This window comes from Empidonax traillii, unplaced genomic scaffold (assembly GCF_003031625.1).
Source record: "Empidonax traillii isolate 1590-97213 ecotype Southwest subspecies unplaced genomic scaffold, ASM303162v1 scaffold71:size1317347, whole genome shotgun sequence".
NCBI classification, from domain to species: Eukaryota; Metazoa; Chordata; class Aves; order Passeriformes; family Tyrannidae; genus Empidonax; species Empidonax traillii.
In genome coordinates this window covers 588418-602461 of record NW_020955264.1, presented here as the reverse complement: position 1 = coordinate 602461, position 14044 = coordinate 588418, and the positions used below count along the sequence as shown (strand labels likewise).

The 14044-nt window shown below is 34.9% G+C and overlaps 1 protein-coding gene across 1 annotated transcript in view; it reads left to right on the top strand.

Annotated features, from left to right (window-relative positions):
• Positions 1-14044, top strand: part of LRMDA (leucine rich melanocyte differentiation associated) — a 645000-nt gene that overhangs the window by 370173 nt on the left and 260783 nt on the right. The window contains exon 5 of the mRNA XM_027880518.1: positions 3863-3989. Coding sequence (XP_027736319.1) covers positions 3863-3989 — 127 coding nt within the window. The remainder of the gene's footprint in view (positions 1-3862; positions 3990-14044) is intronic.

The window sequence follows — 14044 nt, the reverse complement described above, 5'->3', positions numbered from 1 at the left end:
AGTCTGTGATTTGTTAAAGGCTGTAGAGTGAGTCAGTATCAAAGACGGTGTTTCTTTTTATAAAAGTCATGTATTGTTTAATAAATAGCAGTAGTTCATCTCAAAGCTGTCTTTGTTATGTGCCTTTCTGATCTCCAACATGTTTCTTCAAAGGAAGGCTTTGCCCCATCGAGCCTTTGCCAATGTCAATAGCAGCTGAATCCCAAGCTCACTGCATTTCTTAGCAAATGTTCACTCAAGCCTATCCCTCCTTTCCAATAGGTGTGTCAAAAAACTCTTGAAATAATGCTTCTCACATGCAGCACTTAAAAAATTGGTAAATGAGTTGTTAATATTTATTGTAATTTTCACTTAACTAAGATGGAAATAACAAGAAATAAGATATTCTCTGGTCTTTTTCCATCTCTGAGTGTTCCTTTTTGTGTGTGATGGATATTTATTATGAGCTTATTTTCATGGACCTCTTGGCACAGGGAGTCAAGGTGGGAGAGATGATTCTGAACACATGAAGGTGTAACTTTACTTACTTACATAATTAATTTCTTTAATCTGTTATGAATTAGAAGATCAGTTTACAGGTAATGATTCTAATCACCTTTCTGGTCTATCTCGTTTTTATTTTCTTTATCTGAAGCTCGCTTTTATCCTCATCACTGAAGATAATAACCTTTTTTTACAACACTGCAAAGATGTTAAAAGCTGGTAACAGCAGTCTCAGAACACATGGAGCAGTGCTGTTTCAAAATTATTAAGAAAAAAAGAGGGGGCAGGGAGACCCTGTCCCTCCAACTTCAAACCTAAATTAAACCTTTCTAAACTTATAATGTAAAATTTAGATAGATCTTTCTTCCTTAAACAGAATTCTTTTAACTAGTGTTTTATAAGTCTAAAACAGGTGCAATGTGTTACACAATTTATGGCTCCCAGTACCTGCCACAAAGTATTTTATGATGGCTGCTTTCTGTGTTATTAGTAGCTGTCTTTTTCTGCAGCCTTCGGTGTTTGATAATAGTCTTAAAACACCCAAAATTACTTACCTGCAAGCAACATTCCATAGTCCCTGTTGACAGTTTGAATAAGTTTAGTGCCCTTTTGTTGTACTTTACCTTCAAAACAAACTGATTGAACCATCAATAGCTCCTGAAAGCTGACAGAGGCATGTCATCTGGTCTAACCCTCTGATAGTAGGTTATCTGTGGGAGTTAACCTCCCTGCATTGTTAACTGAAATGTTTTATGTACTATGCAACTTTAGGATACTACTGTGATAACCTTAGTAACTAAGTCATACATCACAGTAAAGAGATTTTAGGCAACAAATAACCCTGGATTAAATTTACAAGGGTTGAATTGATATTGTAGAGTGTTCATTCCCAAGCTTTGGTAACCCTTTCCTGCATTTTTTTATGGCAAACTTATGTTATGTTTAGATTAAAGCTGCATCTTCATATTTATAGCTAAAGTGTATCACAGTTTTTCTTCAGTCTTTTAATAAAAGAGTATCACATTATTTTCAAATCACATAGAAACTTTTTATCCCATATTTAGTAAAAGGAATATGAATAAATGGGATTGTATTTTTAATTACGTTTAAAAATAATTAATTACTAATATACCTTCCTTCTACTGGTGAGGTAACCTTTCCTTTCCTTAAGAAGTGCAAGTTTTAAAAAAAATCAACCAACACCAAACCTGTGACTTGTGTAGTTTACTGTTTAGTTTGTGTGGGTAGGGTTTTTTGGTTTTGTTTCTGGAATTGACAAGTACTAGTGCTAATTCTGTTTTTTGAAATGCAATCAGCATGGCTTTAAAATACAAAAATACATTTGTATCAAGGAATGCTATTATAATTTTAAGCTCTTTTGAAATGATTGAGAGACTGACATTAGGGCTGTGATCCAAAGTCAGCATAGATGACAGTGCTGTCTTAATCTGTTGTCATTTTTGTTGCAGCCTGCTTTTCAATGGCATATTTCATTCCATCATTAAACATTTGCTGATTTTCTAATACCGATGTTTTCTTCACCTGAATATTCATCTTTTCTCACCCTACACTTAGTGGGTGTCTTTACTCATTTTTAGCTTCACTCTTCTTCACTCTTGACATATTGTTTCTTTCTGTGCATGTCTTCATTTGAAAGAATCTGTTGTCATCAGAGCTTTTCTGCCAGTAATGCAAGATGGATGGGTTCTCCTCCACTGAAAGATAAGGGCCAGCAAAATGCCAGGGAGGACTGGAAGGGCAGCCAGGAAAGCTGGAAAGAGTCTGAGAATGTGTCTATCTCAGATCTGTAGCTGTTGTTTAAAAAATGGTCTAAGGAGATGTTCTGTTTAGTGAAGTGGCTCTCTTTTTCTTCTGCTAATATAATTGAAAGCCATAGATTGAGGATTCAAATTTAAGAACTGAGCATTTTCAGTTCACTTGTTAACAATTTATGAAGCTGTTGCCTCAGAGGAATGGTGTACTTGATGGAAAGGTTTATTTGCACCATTACATTTTGCTTGGTTTTAGAAGGGGGAGCATTACAGGCTTTTTCAGATGTTTCTCTGTTCTTGACAACAGTATTATGAGACAAACTTTTACCTTTTAAAACAATTTTTTTGGGTGTGTTATTCTCCTTCAAAATGTTGTGCAGTTTTGTACTACTTCGATTTCTTCCTCCCATTGCCAGGGAGGGCTGGTATGATTAGGAGCTCTCTGACTGACTGGAGTTTTATGCAAAACAGCTAGGCATGGGGAATATTATCAATCACGTTTCTACCCCCTGCCAGGAAAAGTCTGACACTTTCTCACTTTGCAGTGTCTGCTTCACATTTGGTTGACTAAATGCAAATTACATGTACTTGAGGTGGTTAGATATTTGGATTTGCCATGGTTGTGCCTTACTTTGTGTTTGATCTGCCATGTTCTCTCCCTCTGCAAGGTAGGAGCCAATAGTATTTCTCTGAGTCTAGAGAGCTGCTGTCCTTTGAGTAAAAATGATAAATAGAATCTAGTACTGATGAATCCTAACAAGAACTTTGAATTCTTAAAATATATTTCCTATAAATAGTCTCTCTCTCTGTGCTTCTGCACTTAATCCTGAGCTGGAATCTATATGCCATGAGGACACCTTGTCTCTCTGGCAGGACCAAATTGAAATCCTCCTTCCAAATTATGACTTTGTCAAAATGGGGTCCAGGAATGAAGAGACCCGGAATAACTCTCTGTGTTTTTTCTTTACAAATTATTTCTTTCAATGTTAAGAGTTTTGAACACTGACATACAGTCCTTTCAAGACAAAGGATGGTGGTTCAGTATGTACAATAGAAGACAAATTATACCCCTACGTGATTTGCTGTTTGTGTGTCTCTAATGTTGATGATTATTGTGTTTTTAGGAAAATACTAAAGAAATATGAAGAAGTGTTGTCAAAGGAATGTTTTATAGGAATTCTTTCAGAGGAGATAGCAGGCAGTTTCCCATTTCTCAGATTGGTTTTCCCCTGCAGTGTGAGATGGAATCTGTTGTATCACTCAAAATTCCTTTTCCCAAACAGGCAGTTCAAAACAATTTCCATGTTATTCTATTTCTTAGTATGCTTTATACTTCACCAATGTCTACAGAGAGCATAAATGTCCATGGTGATAATTGTGTTTGATCCACCCAGTATTAAATTCTTTTGGGCAGTTTACAACAAGCTTCATTTGGGAGAGTAAAGTAAGTATTATAACTTTTTACTTAAACTATATTGCATGAAAAAGGTGAACAGAGAGAAGAAACAAAGGCTGTTGTTTATTGCTGTTAATTTTAGTCATTTATTCTGTGAGTGTGTCTTTTTTTATTTCTGGATTTTAACTATGTGCATTTTGACATCTGTCAGATATTTTGTCCTGCATAAATTGACGAACCTGAAATTTCTTGATACTCGGAAAGTAACCAGGAGGGAGAGAGAGGAAGCCTTGGTAAGAGGTGCCTTCATGAAAGTGGTTAAGCCCAAGGATGCCAAGGTAGGAGAGTGAATGGAAGAAATAACAATAATATGATTTATTAACACCATTTTTAAAAAACTCCAGAAGCCTGTCTGTGTCTCTTGCTAAAGTAACAGGTGAAACCTTTCAAATGAAAGGATTGACAAATGTGGTCAGGTGAGAGACAAGAGCCTTAGTAGTTTTTCTGCATTTTAATATAAAAATTTACAGTTACATCTGTTTACTGGGATCGGGCTGTGTTATCAAATTTTTACTTTTATCCTCTGTTTCATATAACAATGTAACTAATACATGTCACTGAGCTTAAAAGAATAGTTTTACCCTGTCCAAGGATGTGTAACAACTGTGTGATACACTTTTTGTGAAAGAATGCAATTTTTCTGACAAGCTGTCCCCTGCCTTGTATGTTAAACTCAAATGTCTACTGCGGAGCTCACACCTATGGTGTTTACTGGCTTTTAGTGGACCAGTTGACTCTCATTTTGTATGATGTTACTTAATGTGGTATCCTGCTAATAAGCACTGACAACATCAGAGAGACAGTTTCAGTAATCTGAGCATTTAACACCACTTGCATAAACTCTGGGCACACTGCTGAAGCAATCACAATGCGAATGTGAATTCTCTACTTTGCCTTCTTTTCCATTGTTGATCAATATACTATAACAGCAATCTGAGGAGCAGGGATCTTTAGTGCTGCAGATCTTTCTTAAAACTCTAGTCAAGTTTTCAATCTACTTGCTTTCTGTTTGCTGTTTTGTTCTCTAAAATATACCATCAATAATTTATTGCAGATTTCCAATAATGCTGAATAATAAGCAGTTATGGAAATGCACTGTTTGGTAGCATAACAGTGTTGCTGGATAACTGTATTATGATGAGTACAATTGCAGAGCACTACAAATTATTTCAGACTGATTAATTTATAACTACTAAAATGTTAACAGTTCTGATACAAGCATTGTTTTGATATATTGTTTACCCCTACCTTTAGTTATTTCAGTTTCATATATGTAATAAATGAAATAATTTATTTCTAAGCTGTTTTGTATACCTTATTCACAGCAAATCATCTTTGAATCTGGCCAAATGCAAAGGCTGAATTGTGTTAAATATAGTGCACATATGTCATCTTCTTTGCAATTCCTCTTATCTAATCAAATTTTGGATCTGGTGAAGTGTTTATTTAATTTTGCTAGCAATTAGATTTTTCATTTAAGGCCTACTCTGTGAATTCTAACCAACTTAATAGTGCAAGGGAAGAAAAAAGTGTCTCTCAAATTTGAAGCTACTTTTCTGGATTAAACCTCTTTTTAAGTCAATAGCTAAGGGTAAATTACTTCACAAATTCAGGGATAACATCTTTATCTTTTATATCTACAATTGAACCTTTTGCATAGTTTTGGGTTATTTACTTACTAAGCCTTATGATAAACCATACATTTATTTCAGCAAATTTGTAGAAGGCTCCAATTTACAGTTGTTATTGCCTTCCTAAAGGGTTGGGGTTTTTTCTTATTTATAAATGGTTCAGTACAAATTACTGATGGTAAAATCATTGTAAATGTTTTTCATGGCATGAATTAACGCTTCTTAAGGTACTACAAAATTACCCTCATCATACAATATTATATACATATTACAGAAATGGCTAATTTAATTTAAATGATAAATTAGATGCAGAATAGGTGTTACAAAGCTCTCCAAATTGTTTTGAATTTGTGCCTGTTTCCTAGGATATTCATGTTTGTAATACATCTGCATGTAAACTCTTTATGTTTTAGAACACTCATAGTCCTATCTGCATATGTTTTCAGATGCAGATATGTATGTATGCAGCTATTGACAGCTGTACTCAAAGACCATAACAAGCAGAATTCCTCCATATACTGCAAAGATGATGTGCACAAAAACTGTACTTTCAGATTATGTCATATGTTATACATTGAATACATAATCGACTTTTATTTTTTAGCCTTCACATTTCCTGGATCTTTGTTTTCTGTTCATCAGTTCCCCTCCCATGTAGTTGTTGAGATTTTCGACCAGCTTCAGGCAGATTTAACAGACAGGTAGTGGTGATACATTTTAAGATTTCTGAAACTAGTTAGAGGTTACACTTTGATCAAAACTGAGAGAAAGATATCCATATCCACAGCATATCCAGTATTAGTCATCAGAAAAACTCCTTAGTAAGTTGATCTAGGGATATAAGACCTTGATGATAGTGAACTTCCCAATAATTTTTTTCTTTTCCTTTCACCTGAGGCAGGAGCCACTGTGTCAGGCTATGCTTGCCAGGAGAGGAGATGGAGTGATTGGTATTTATGTTGGTGGATGCCACATGAAAATCTTCTGCCAGATGTAGTAACAACAGTGAGCCTATCAGACCTACTTTTTCTGAAAAAAAACCCCAAACGAAAAGGATTTTTCTCCCCCATTATGATAAGCAGGAGATAGTATGGCTTATTCAGCATAAAAGGCAGACTGATGATCTAAAGAGGCTGTGATGTGGGGAGTTGTTTTCATTTTAGTCTTGACATAAAATACTTGGGAGAGCAAAACACCCCACCAAGAAAAAAAAATACACAAAATGAGAATAAAAGCAAGAAATTTCCATCTGAGTAGCTTGTGTTTACTCAAATGCAAAAGTATCTAGCAATCACCAGTCATCACTAAGTCATAAATATTTTATTTTGTATAAATTTTTTTACTTTCATTTTTCCCAATTTTTTTTTAACAGAACACTGCACTTTCTTGTGCTTTGCTTCATTTCATCCTTTGTTGAAAATGCATCTGTTTGTGATATGACTGTCTTATGGTAAGATACAGTCATTTATTAGAAAACAGTTTAATGTTACAATGCAGTGTTCCTTCTCACTGTATAAGTGAGCTAAACTTCATTATTCTGTGATGTTTATATTTTCTTTTGTCAAAATATTGAACATTGTATCATGCCTGTTTTTAATAAAGGTTGGATAACTCTAGTTGGATAAGAGGCATTGAGCCAGATGAGGAAGCCTTGTTTTAATGACCAGACCATGACCTCATTTCATTTGCACAAGTGTAGATCAAAGTGGAAGATGCCTGTCCAGTGTGAAGTGTGTTTCTGGGCATGACAGCATTTCACATCAGAAAGACAGCTCAAGAATACAACAGTCAAAATTGCTTAATTATGTCCCAGCTTTGTAATTATTCATCTCTGCTTCTACAAAGAGTACAGTTGTCATTTCTTGACATAATTATTTAAAACTGTACCCTTCTTTGGTTTATAGGTATATGAATTGTGCTCCCAACTGTTTCATTTTTAAAACTTAGAGATGCAAAGCAGAAAGTGATTTGAGAAAATATTTTATGACTCCACATTTTTACATTGCATATTATATAAAATTTAAAAATGAAATTATGATGTATCAAAGGACATAATTTCATATTTTAAACATCTATATTCTTGATCATTTAATCTAGATGAAAAAATCTGGGTATATCCATTATATCTAAAGTGTGTTGCGATGAATAGATACACACTGTCATAAGTCTTGTTAAATATAAATTTAATTACTGAATACTGGGTCAGTGCACTTGCTTTTATGTAATGCATATATTTCCCAGTATTTTGCAACCCCTGTTCCCAATAAATATTTTGTGACTTACTGCATTTTTAAGGTTAACATTTTCCTCAGTTCTATTTATGATGGTGAAAGCAAGCAGCATGCATTTGGCCACCAGTAACACTCCTGCAGCCTGTAAGACCAAATCATTGGTAGGTGTCCACGGATATACATCCAAGTAACAGACTTAATATTATGTGGAGTTATTCTGCTTGTAACTTGTCCACTGGGTATAAAGGGAACTCTGTACAACAAAAGACGGCAGTATGGCAGTATAGGTGTTCTGAATTTTTTTATTTGTTTTTCACCTTCAGATACATTGTTTTCATCAGAAGTTATAATTATGAAACATGATGTAGCATTTGTTATCTAAGGAACTAAGATGGAGAGACTGAAGCAGGAAGACAAGTCTAATATCTGCATTCCACATGATGAATGTATGTGATTCATGCTCACCCTGTTACTTGGAGGGTAGAGGGAGATAATTTTATTATGAGAGGAAGAGTAAATATTTAGGCAGGACCGTTTAAGAAATAAGGTGAGATAAAATCTACAGTGTTGTTTTCAGATAATTGGCAGTATTCCGGTATTTAAGCTCATAGGAAAAGCTCATTATCAAAGTGCTGATATATGCTTCTATTAAAATCAGATGAGGCATGAGGAATGATTTTAGTAATTTTTGTGCCTAACTATTTAAGAAGAATCATACTTTTCTTGAATAGATATATTCTATCTGCTTACATGAATTTAAGCAAGACATTTTTGCTAATGTATCTCATAGACCTTTTTGTCCCCTTCCTAAATTAGGAAAATGGGACTGGTTTTAAAAAACAGATAAAAGGAGACAGATAAAACTTTGGAGAACATCTGCATTGCTCACTTTTTTTTTTTTTACCATCACCACTGTGTAGAGATCTTGATTTATAAACTTACAGCATTTGGAGTAGATGAAAAGTAAAGGGCTTTTAAAGTGTAAAGAATTGTTATGTTGAACTGCTAGCTAATAAGATACCTCTTAGAATGAGCTTCTACATATTAGGGGTTCTTATTGTCCACGTGTCAAAAGTTCACATCCTAAAGCAGGGGACATGAATTTATAACTCCAACCTAGACTGTGCTGTAGTAAATAATATTTACTTCAAGGACATTGTAGCAGTCATGCTACTGTTTAGCCCACTGAAGCATCCATCCATTTTGCTCTTTGGGAAGTTTAAGTATTTTAAGCAAGAGTCCGTAACATGCTAAGCTCATAATCCCTTAACGAGTCATCAAGATTAGGAAAAAATAATTAAAATAAAACCAAACAAAACCCAGAATTGTTTTTATATATGATTACTATGGCAGTTTAAAATAATACATTGCTGAACAGGATCTGCCAGCTACGAGAGTGCTTCTTGCTAGAACTTATCTGACAGAGCTGAGTTCAGTCATTTAAGAGTTTTCATTTTAAAAATCCCATTATCTTAAACAAATGTTGTGATCCAAAACAAATGTAAGCAAACATACCTATATACAAATTTATGGCATAATTGTGTGTGAATAACACTTGCTTTTTTTTTTTTTAAACCAGTAGATTTTACTTATTTTCTCAACTGGGGCATGACATCAAGCCTTTTTTTGGCCTGCAAGGGAATAGTTATGATGATTAACGTGGTAGAAGAAACAACAAAACATTGTGAAACTCCACGTGATGAACTGATCAAGGTGTCGGAGAACTGAGAGATGACCCTAGGTTTTTTCTTCTGTTTTTCAACTCCTTTATGATATACTGATCCACATTTTCTTTTTCTTCTTTTTTTTCAATATGGAAATTTAGATTCTTGAATGTTTCTACTATTCAATTAGTTGAAAAGAAGATTAGAAGAAACTTTTGAATATGATCCCGTACTTGAAACATCAAGTAGTTTTTTCTTCCTCTCTGTCTCTTAGAATATCCCCTTGTATGTCTCCTTGATAATCACTCTGCAGTAATAGATCTCTTTGGTATGTATGTGTGTGTGTGAACTTGCTGCGAAGCACAGAGAACACAGAAATGGAACTTAAGCTGTGATATTCATAAATGCAAGAATACTTTGTTCACAAGACTTTATAAAGGTTGCTAAGACTGTCCTCAGTTTTTGTAGAAACAAAAAAATTAGTTCCCATATGTCTTGATTCAGTGTTGAGAGATAAAATCTGCTATCGCACCTCATGGTTCTTGGAGGGTAAATTAGTGATGTGAGATTTTAGGAAATGGGAAATCTAATTTTTTTAACTGTACGAGTGATTAGAGGCTTAAGGATGTAACTGGAAAGTTATGTACTAGACTAATATGCAGAAAACTGGTAGTTCATCAAGTGGCTAATGAAGTTCTATGGAAGACACCTGTGAGACATTGTGGTAAATGATACCTGGATGTGTAAACATACAATTAGAGTATATATGGAATCAAGTCAAAAAGCAGTGCTGCTGTAGCCTGCATCTTGCCTGATATGGAGCCTTTGGATGAAAAAGTTCAGTTATCAGCAACCTATGAGGGCTTTTTTTACATTTTACATTGATTATATATCAAATTAAATGTGCACCTGAAGGAGAGCACATTTGGTTCAAGGTATTTTACAATAGATACCCCTTGTCTTTGCATGTCATCTGTAGCAGACGAATGTTGCACTTGCTACACAGCCTGTTATCCTAGTGAAGAACAATAAATTTGATCTAGCTGTGAATTTGAGCATCATGTGAGGAAGCTCTTTGTCCTGGAAAAGATGCAAAAAAAAAACCCCAAAAGAATAAGAGGATCTAGAACTGTCTACTAAGGCTGGCTGGTAAAGAGCTGCCTTCAAGTGACTGCAAGGGCAGACATGTAAAAGCAAACTGAAAGACTGAAAAAAAGGCAGCCAATGCCAACAGAGGGAAGAGTCAGTATCCAATTAGAATCAAACACACTGATAGTAAGGTTGAAGATGCGATTCTAAGATACAAAGAGGTTGGAAAGTAAGAAACTTCCATGCAATCCTTGAATCTGCAAGTTGATTGGATTTTTTTACTCTGTTTTGTGTATTCACACATTAGACAGGTCACATGATTAGAAAGAACCTTAGTCAGTAAATAAGAGAAAAGCAATTAGTTTAAACAGTGGGGACTGAGTCGCAAGCATGCAGCTGCTGAAATAACAAAGGAACTGGCCTGCTGTAATTCCAGTTGTTCAGAAGGAAAAATGGAACATGTGGGGGTCATATATGTGTTAGGTTAGGGGGAAAGACTCTTCAATGTTTGTTCTAGTGTTGATATTTCTTAAAAAATATCAACTGCATCATATATGTAGTTCTTTGGGCAAGTATTATGTGGACTACATTTCAGTATCTCAATTAATATTAAAGATACAAAATGAAAAAGGTGATGTCTCTTTCCTAAAATTATTCCTTTAAAAAAAGTATATGATTGTCATGAAGCCAGTGTCATGTTAGCTGTTAATGATCCCAATGCATTTTTCAGATAGGAAGGGGTGTTATTCAGGGAGCTCTGGCCTGAATCCAATTCAGGTGATTACATTCTGCCTCTATGGATTTCTCTACAGTCTCAATTTACTAAAGCATTCTCTTTTCCACCTTCTGCCCTAAACTGTTATGTCATGTTGCAGTGTGCTAGTTAACCAGCTGCTACTTTGCACCTGAAAAGTGTGTGTCTTTCAGCAGTAGTGAGCATATTGATCCTTTTGTAAGACTTAGTATTTGTACAGCACTCAGAGATTCTCTGATGAATGGCAATAGGCGCTGTATATAATTAATACATCCCTTTAATTGAAGAAACTATCATAACAACTTGTTTAGTACTGCTTTTATTTCGTATTTTATTTTCATTTGTGGATTCATATCTATGGAAACTTCAGTGGTTAGATGCTGCAAGTGTATGGTCTGGCTTTTGTATTGAGATCTGCCTATTCCGTCTACTTACAAAAATTGCCATTCAGCAAAATGTAACACCATGATATTAGGATCATGATTGGTTTAGATTCTTAATGGATCAATATGGCTAGAATTTTATCCTGTAACTTGTGTTTGTTTTTCTTTTGGAAATGGAAACACTGCTGGAGCACAGGCAGAGCTCAGTGCACTGTTCTGTAGTTCCTCTTTTCAGAAAAACTAATGCAATGGATCTCATTACCAAATGACACCACTGTTAAGCATAGGAGTTCATATGGTGTGCCTTTTTTTTTTTAAATGTATTTCATATAACATTTGGCCATAATATGACCATTTAATATTGCATTGGCAAAACTCTTGCCCAGTTTATGTCTATTCTTATCTTCCTGTAGATAGGATTTTTTTACCCTGAACTTTAAGACACTGTATGTCTCTTGTACTCTCAGTCACATTGATGAGTTATTCCCATTGAAATAGTAGTAGTCTTAAGCATGATGATTAGAATATATGTTAATTTCTAGCAATGAAACAAAGGTCCAATTATAAAATATTTTTTTTTTTTCTGGAAACTACTTGTCAGAGAAAAGATTTCTGAGAGACAAAATCAGTGGCAAACTACCACTACCATAGAGTCTACTTGCAATTCTGTACATGTGAAGCATCTAGTTCAAAAGTTGAAAAGCTGTCATGGCTGATTTTAAATTTATTGCTTGTTTTGACTGTGGTTGGATGTCATACAGTTTTCACAGCGGGCTCTGCAGAGTATATGTATGCTGTGTTAAGATAAGACCTGGATTCACTGTTTCACTGACCCATGAAAAGTTCACCAGCTGTTAGAGATAAATGTGGTCAGAAGGGCCACTGCAAATGAAGACAAAGATGATTTGGTTTTTTGATCTTCTCAGTCACATATCTTGCAGAAAGGAACAACACACTATCTGGAAGACTGTGATGTAAATAGAGTTGTATTTTACATTAGCTCAACCAAATTCTTTGGCATCCTTCTTTTCAGTGGATACACTCTACGGTTTTTAGAAAGGTGATTCTCTATAAGGAGACCAAGGTAGTAAATAAATAAAGTGCCTTCAACATGTAATTCTCTGCAAATTGTTATTCCCCTGGTCTTGCTTACCATTAAAAAAAATGTTTTTGGTTGCACAGTGACATCTTTAATGTTGTTTGTGACAACGCTGTAGTCCCTGATTCTACAGAAGTGGATTTCGTCTTCCCTGTGTTTACTTTTGACATCAGTGGAATCATGGTCAAAAAGAACAATCTACAGTAATCTGCAGATTAGATATTAAGACCTAAATTATATCAGAGGATAAAGAACCATGACTTCATCATATAAAATGTGATGCAAGCACATCATATAGCATGTTACTTTGAATGCTAATTTTTTTTAGTGTTGCTATAGTCAAATTAGATGGATGGAATGAGAGGACAGGAACAAAAGGGAGGATAAAGTGAATTCCCCTGGTATTGACTAATATTTCTAATCACTTTGGAAACAATGTAAATTACTAAAAATAGCAGCCTACTGCCATTTTGGATACCCTAAAGTATACACCAGGTTCCTTAGGGATGGCAGATAAGTATCTATAGGAGATGTAAGTTTTTCTGAAGTCACCATGGGAGATTGGGCCTGGATACTGTAGAGTGGATAAAACAGCAGTAGAAGCATATGTTTAAGCAGCTGAATCATGCCTTTCCTGTTGTGCTAAAAGAGATATTGTGTGCTGCAAAATATTGGCAGGTCAGGAACACCAGAGTGTTATAAAAATAATCCTCCCCCGCACTAACATCGGCCAGAGAGTGGTGCAAGAGTCAGATAGAGCTGGTAGTGATGAGGTCATCTCCTAAAAGCTCAAGCATATCAGTCATTCTCTCTTCATTTAAGACTAAGAACATGACCGGTTTGTAGCTGGTTTATAAGGGAAAAAAAATTGTTTTTAGTAAAAAACTAATATTTCTCTCCTAGTCTCCACCCTTACCAGAAATGTATAGGCCAAAGGGATGTTTTGTAAGAAGTCCTGAACTTTTTAATTTAATAAGTTTCTAAAACTACTCCCTTGGTCAAAGGAAAAGGATTGCAGCACAGTTTCATGTGCTCCCTTAAAATCAGACTGAATTAACAGATTCTGGTTCCAGTTCCTGCATGTTAGCTGAAGCTGATACTAGCATCATCTTGTTATCTTGCAGACAATGGACCTGACATAAAACATTTACGATTTGGTGACTTATGGATCCATGTTTCAGGGTAAAATGAGGGGTTTATTGTGTACATAAAAAGCTAAAAAATATTTGTAACTGAGAACTGGTGGGCTTTTTTGAAGGAATTAGTGAGATTATAAAGCTTTTGGAGTAAACTGTTGTCCTCATTTATCTTGGTTATTCAGACCATCCAAGGCAAACATAGGAAAACCTATGAATTGTAATTAACCTTGTAAGTAGGAACTTCTCTAAAAATAAATGAAGAAAATTGCAATCATGTTTCAAAAATTATGTTGATTTGAATCCTGTTCTGTGAATGATGTGTTTTAGTGGTAGGATTTTTTGG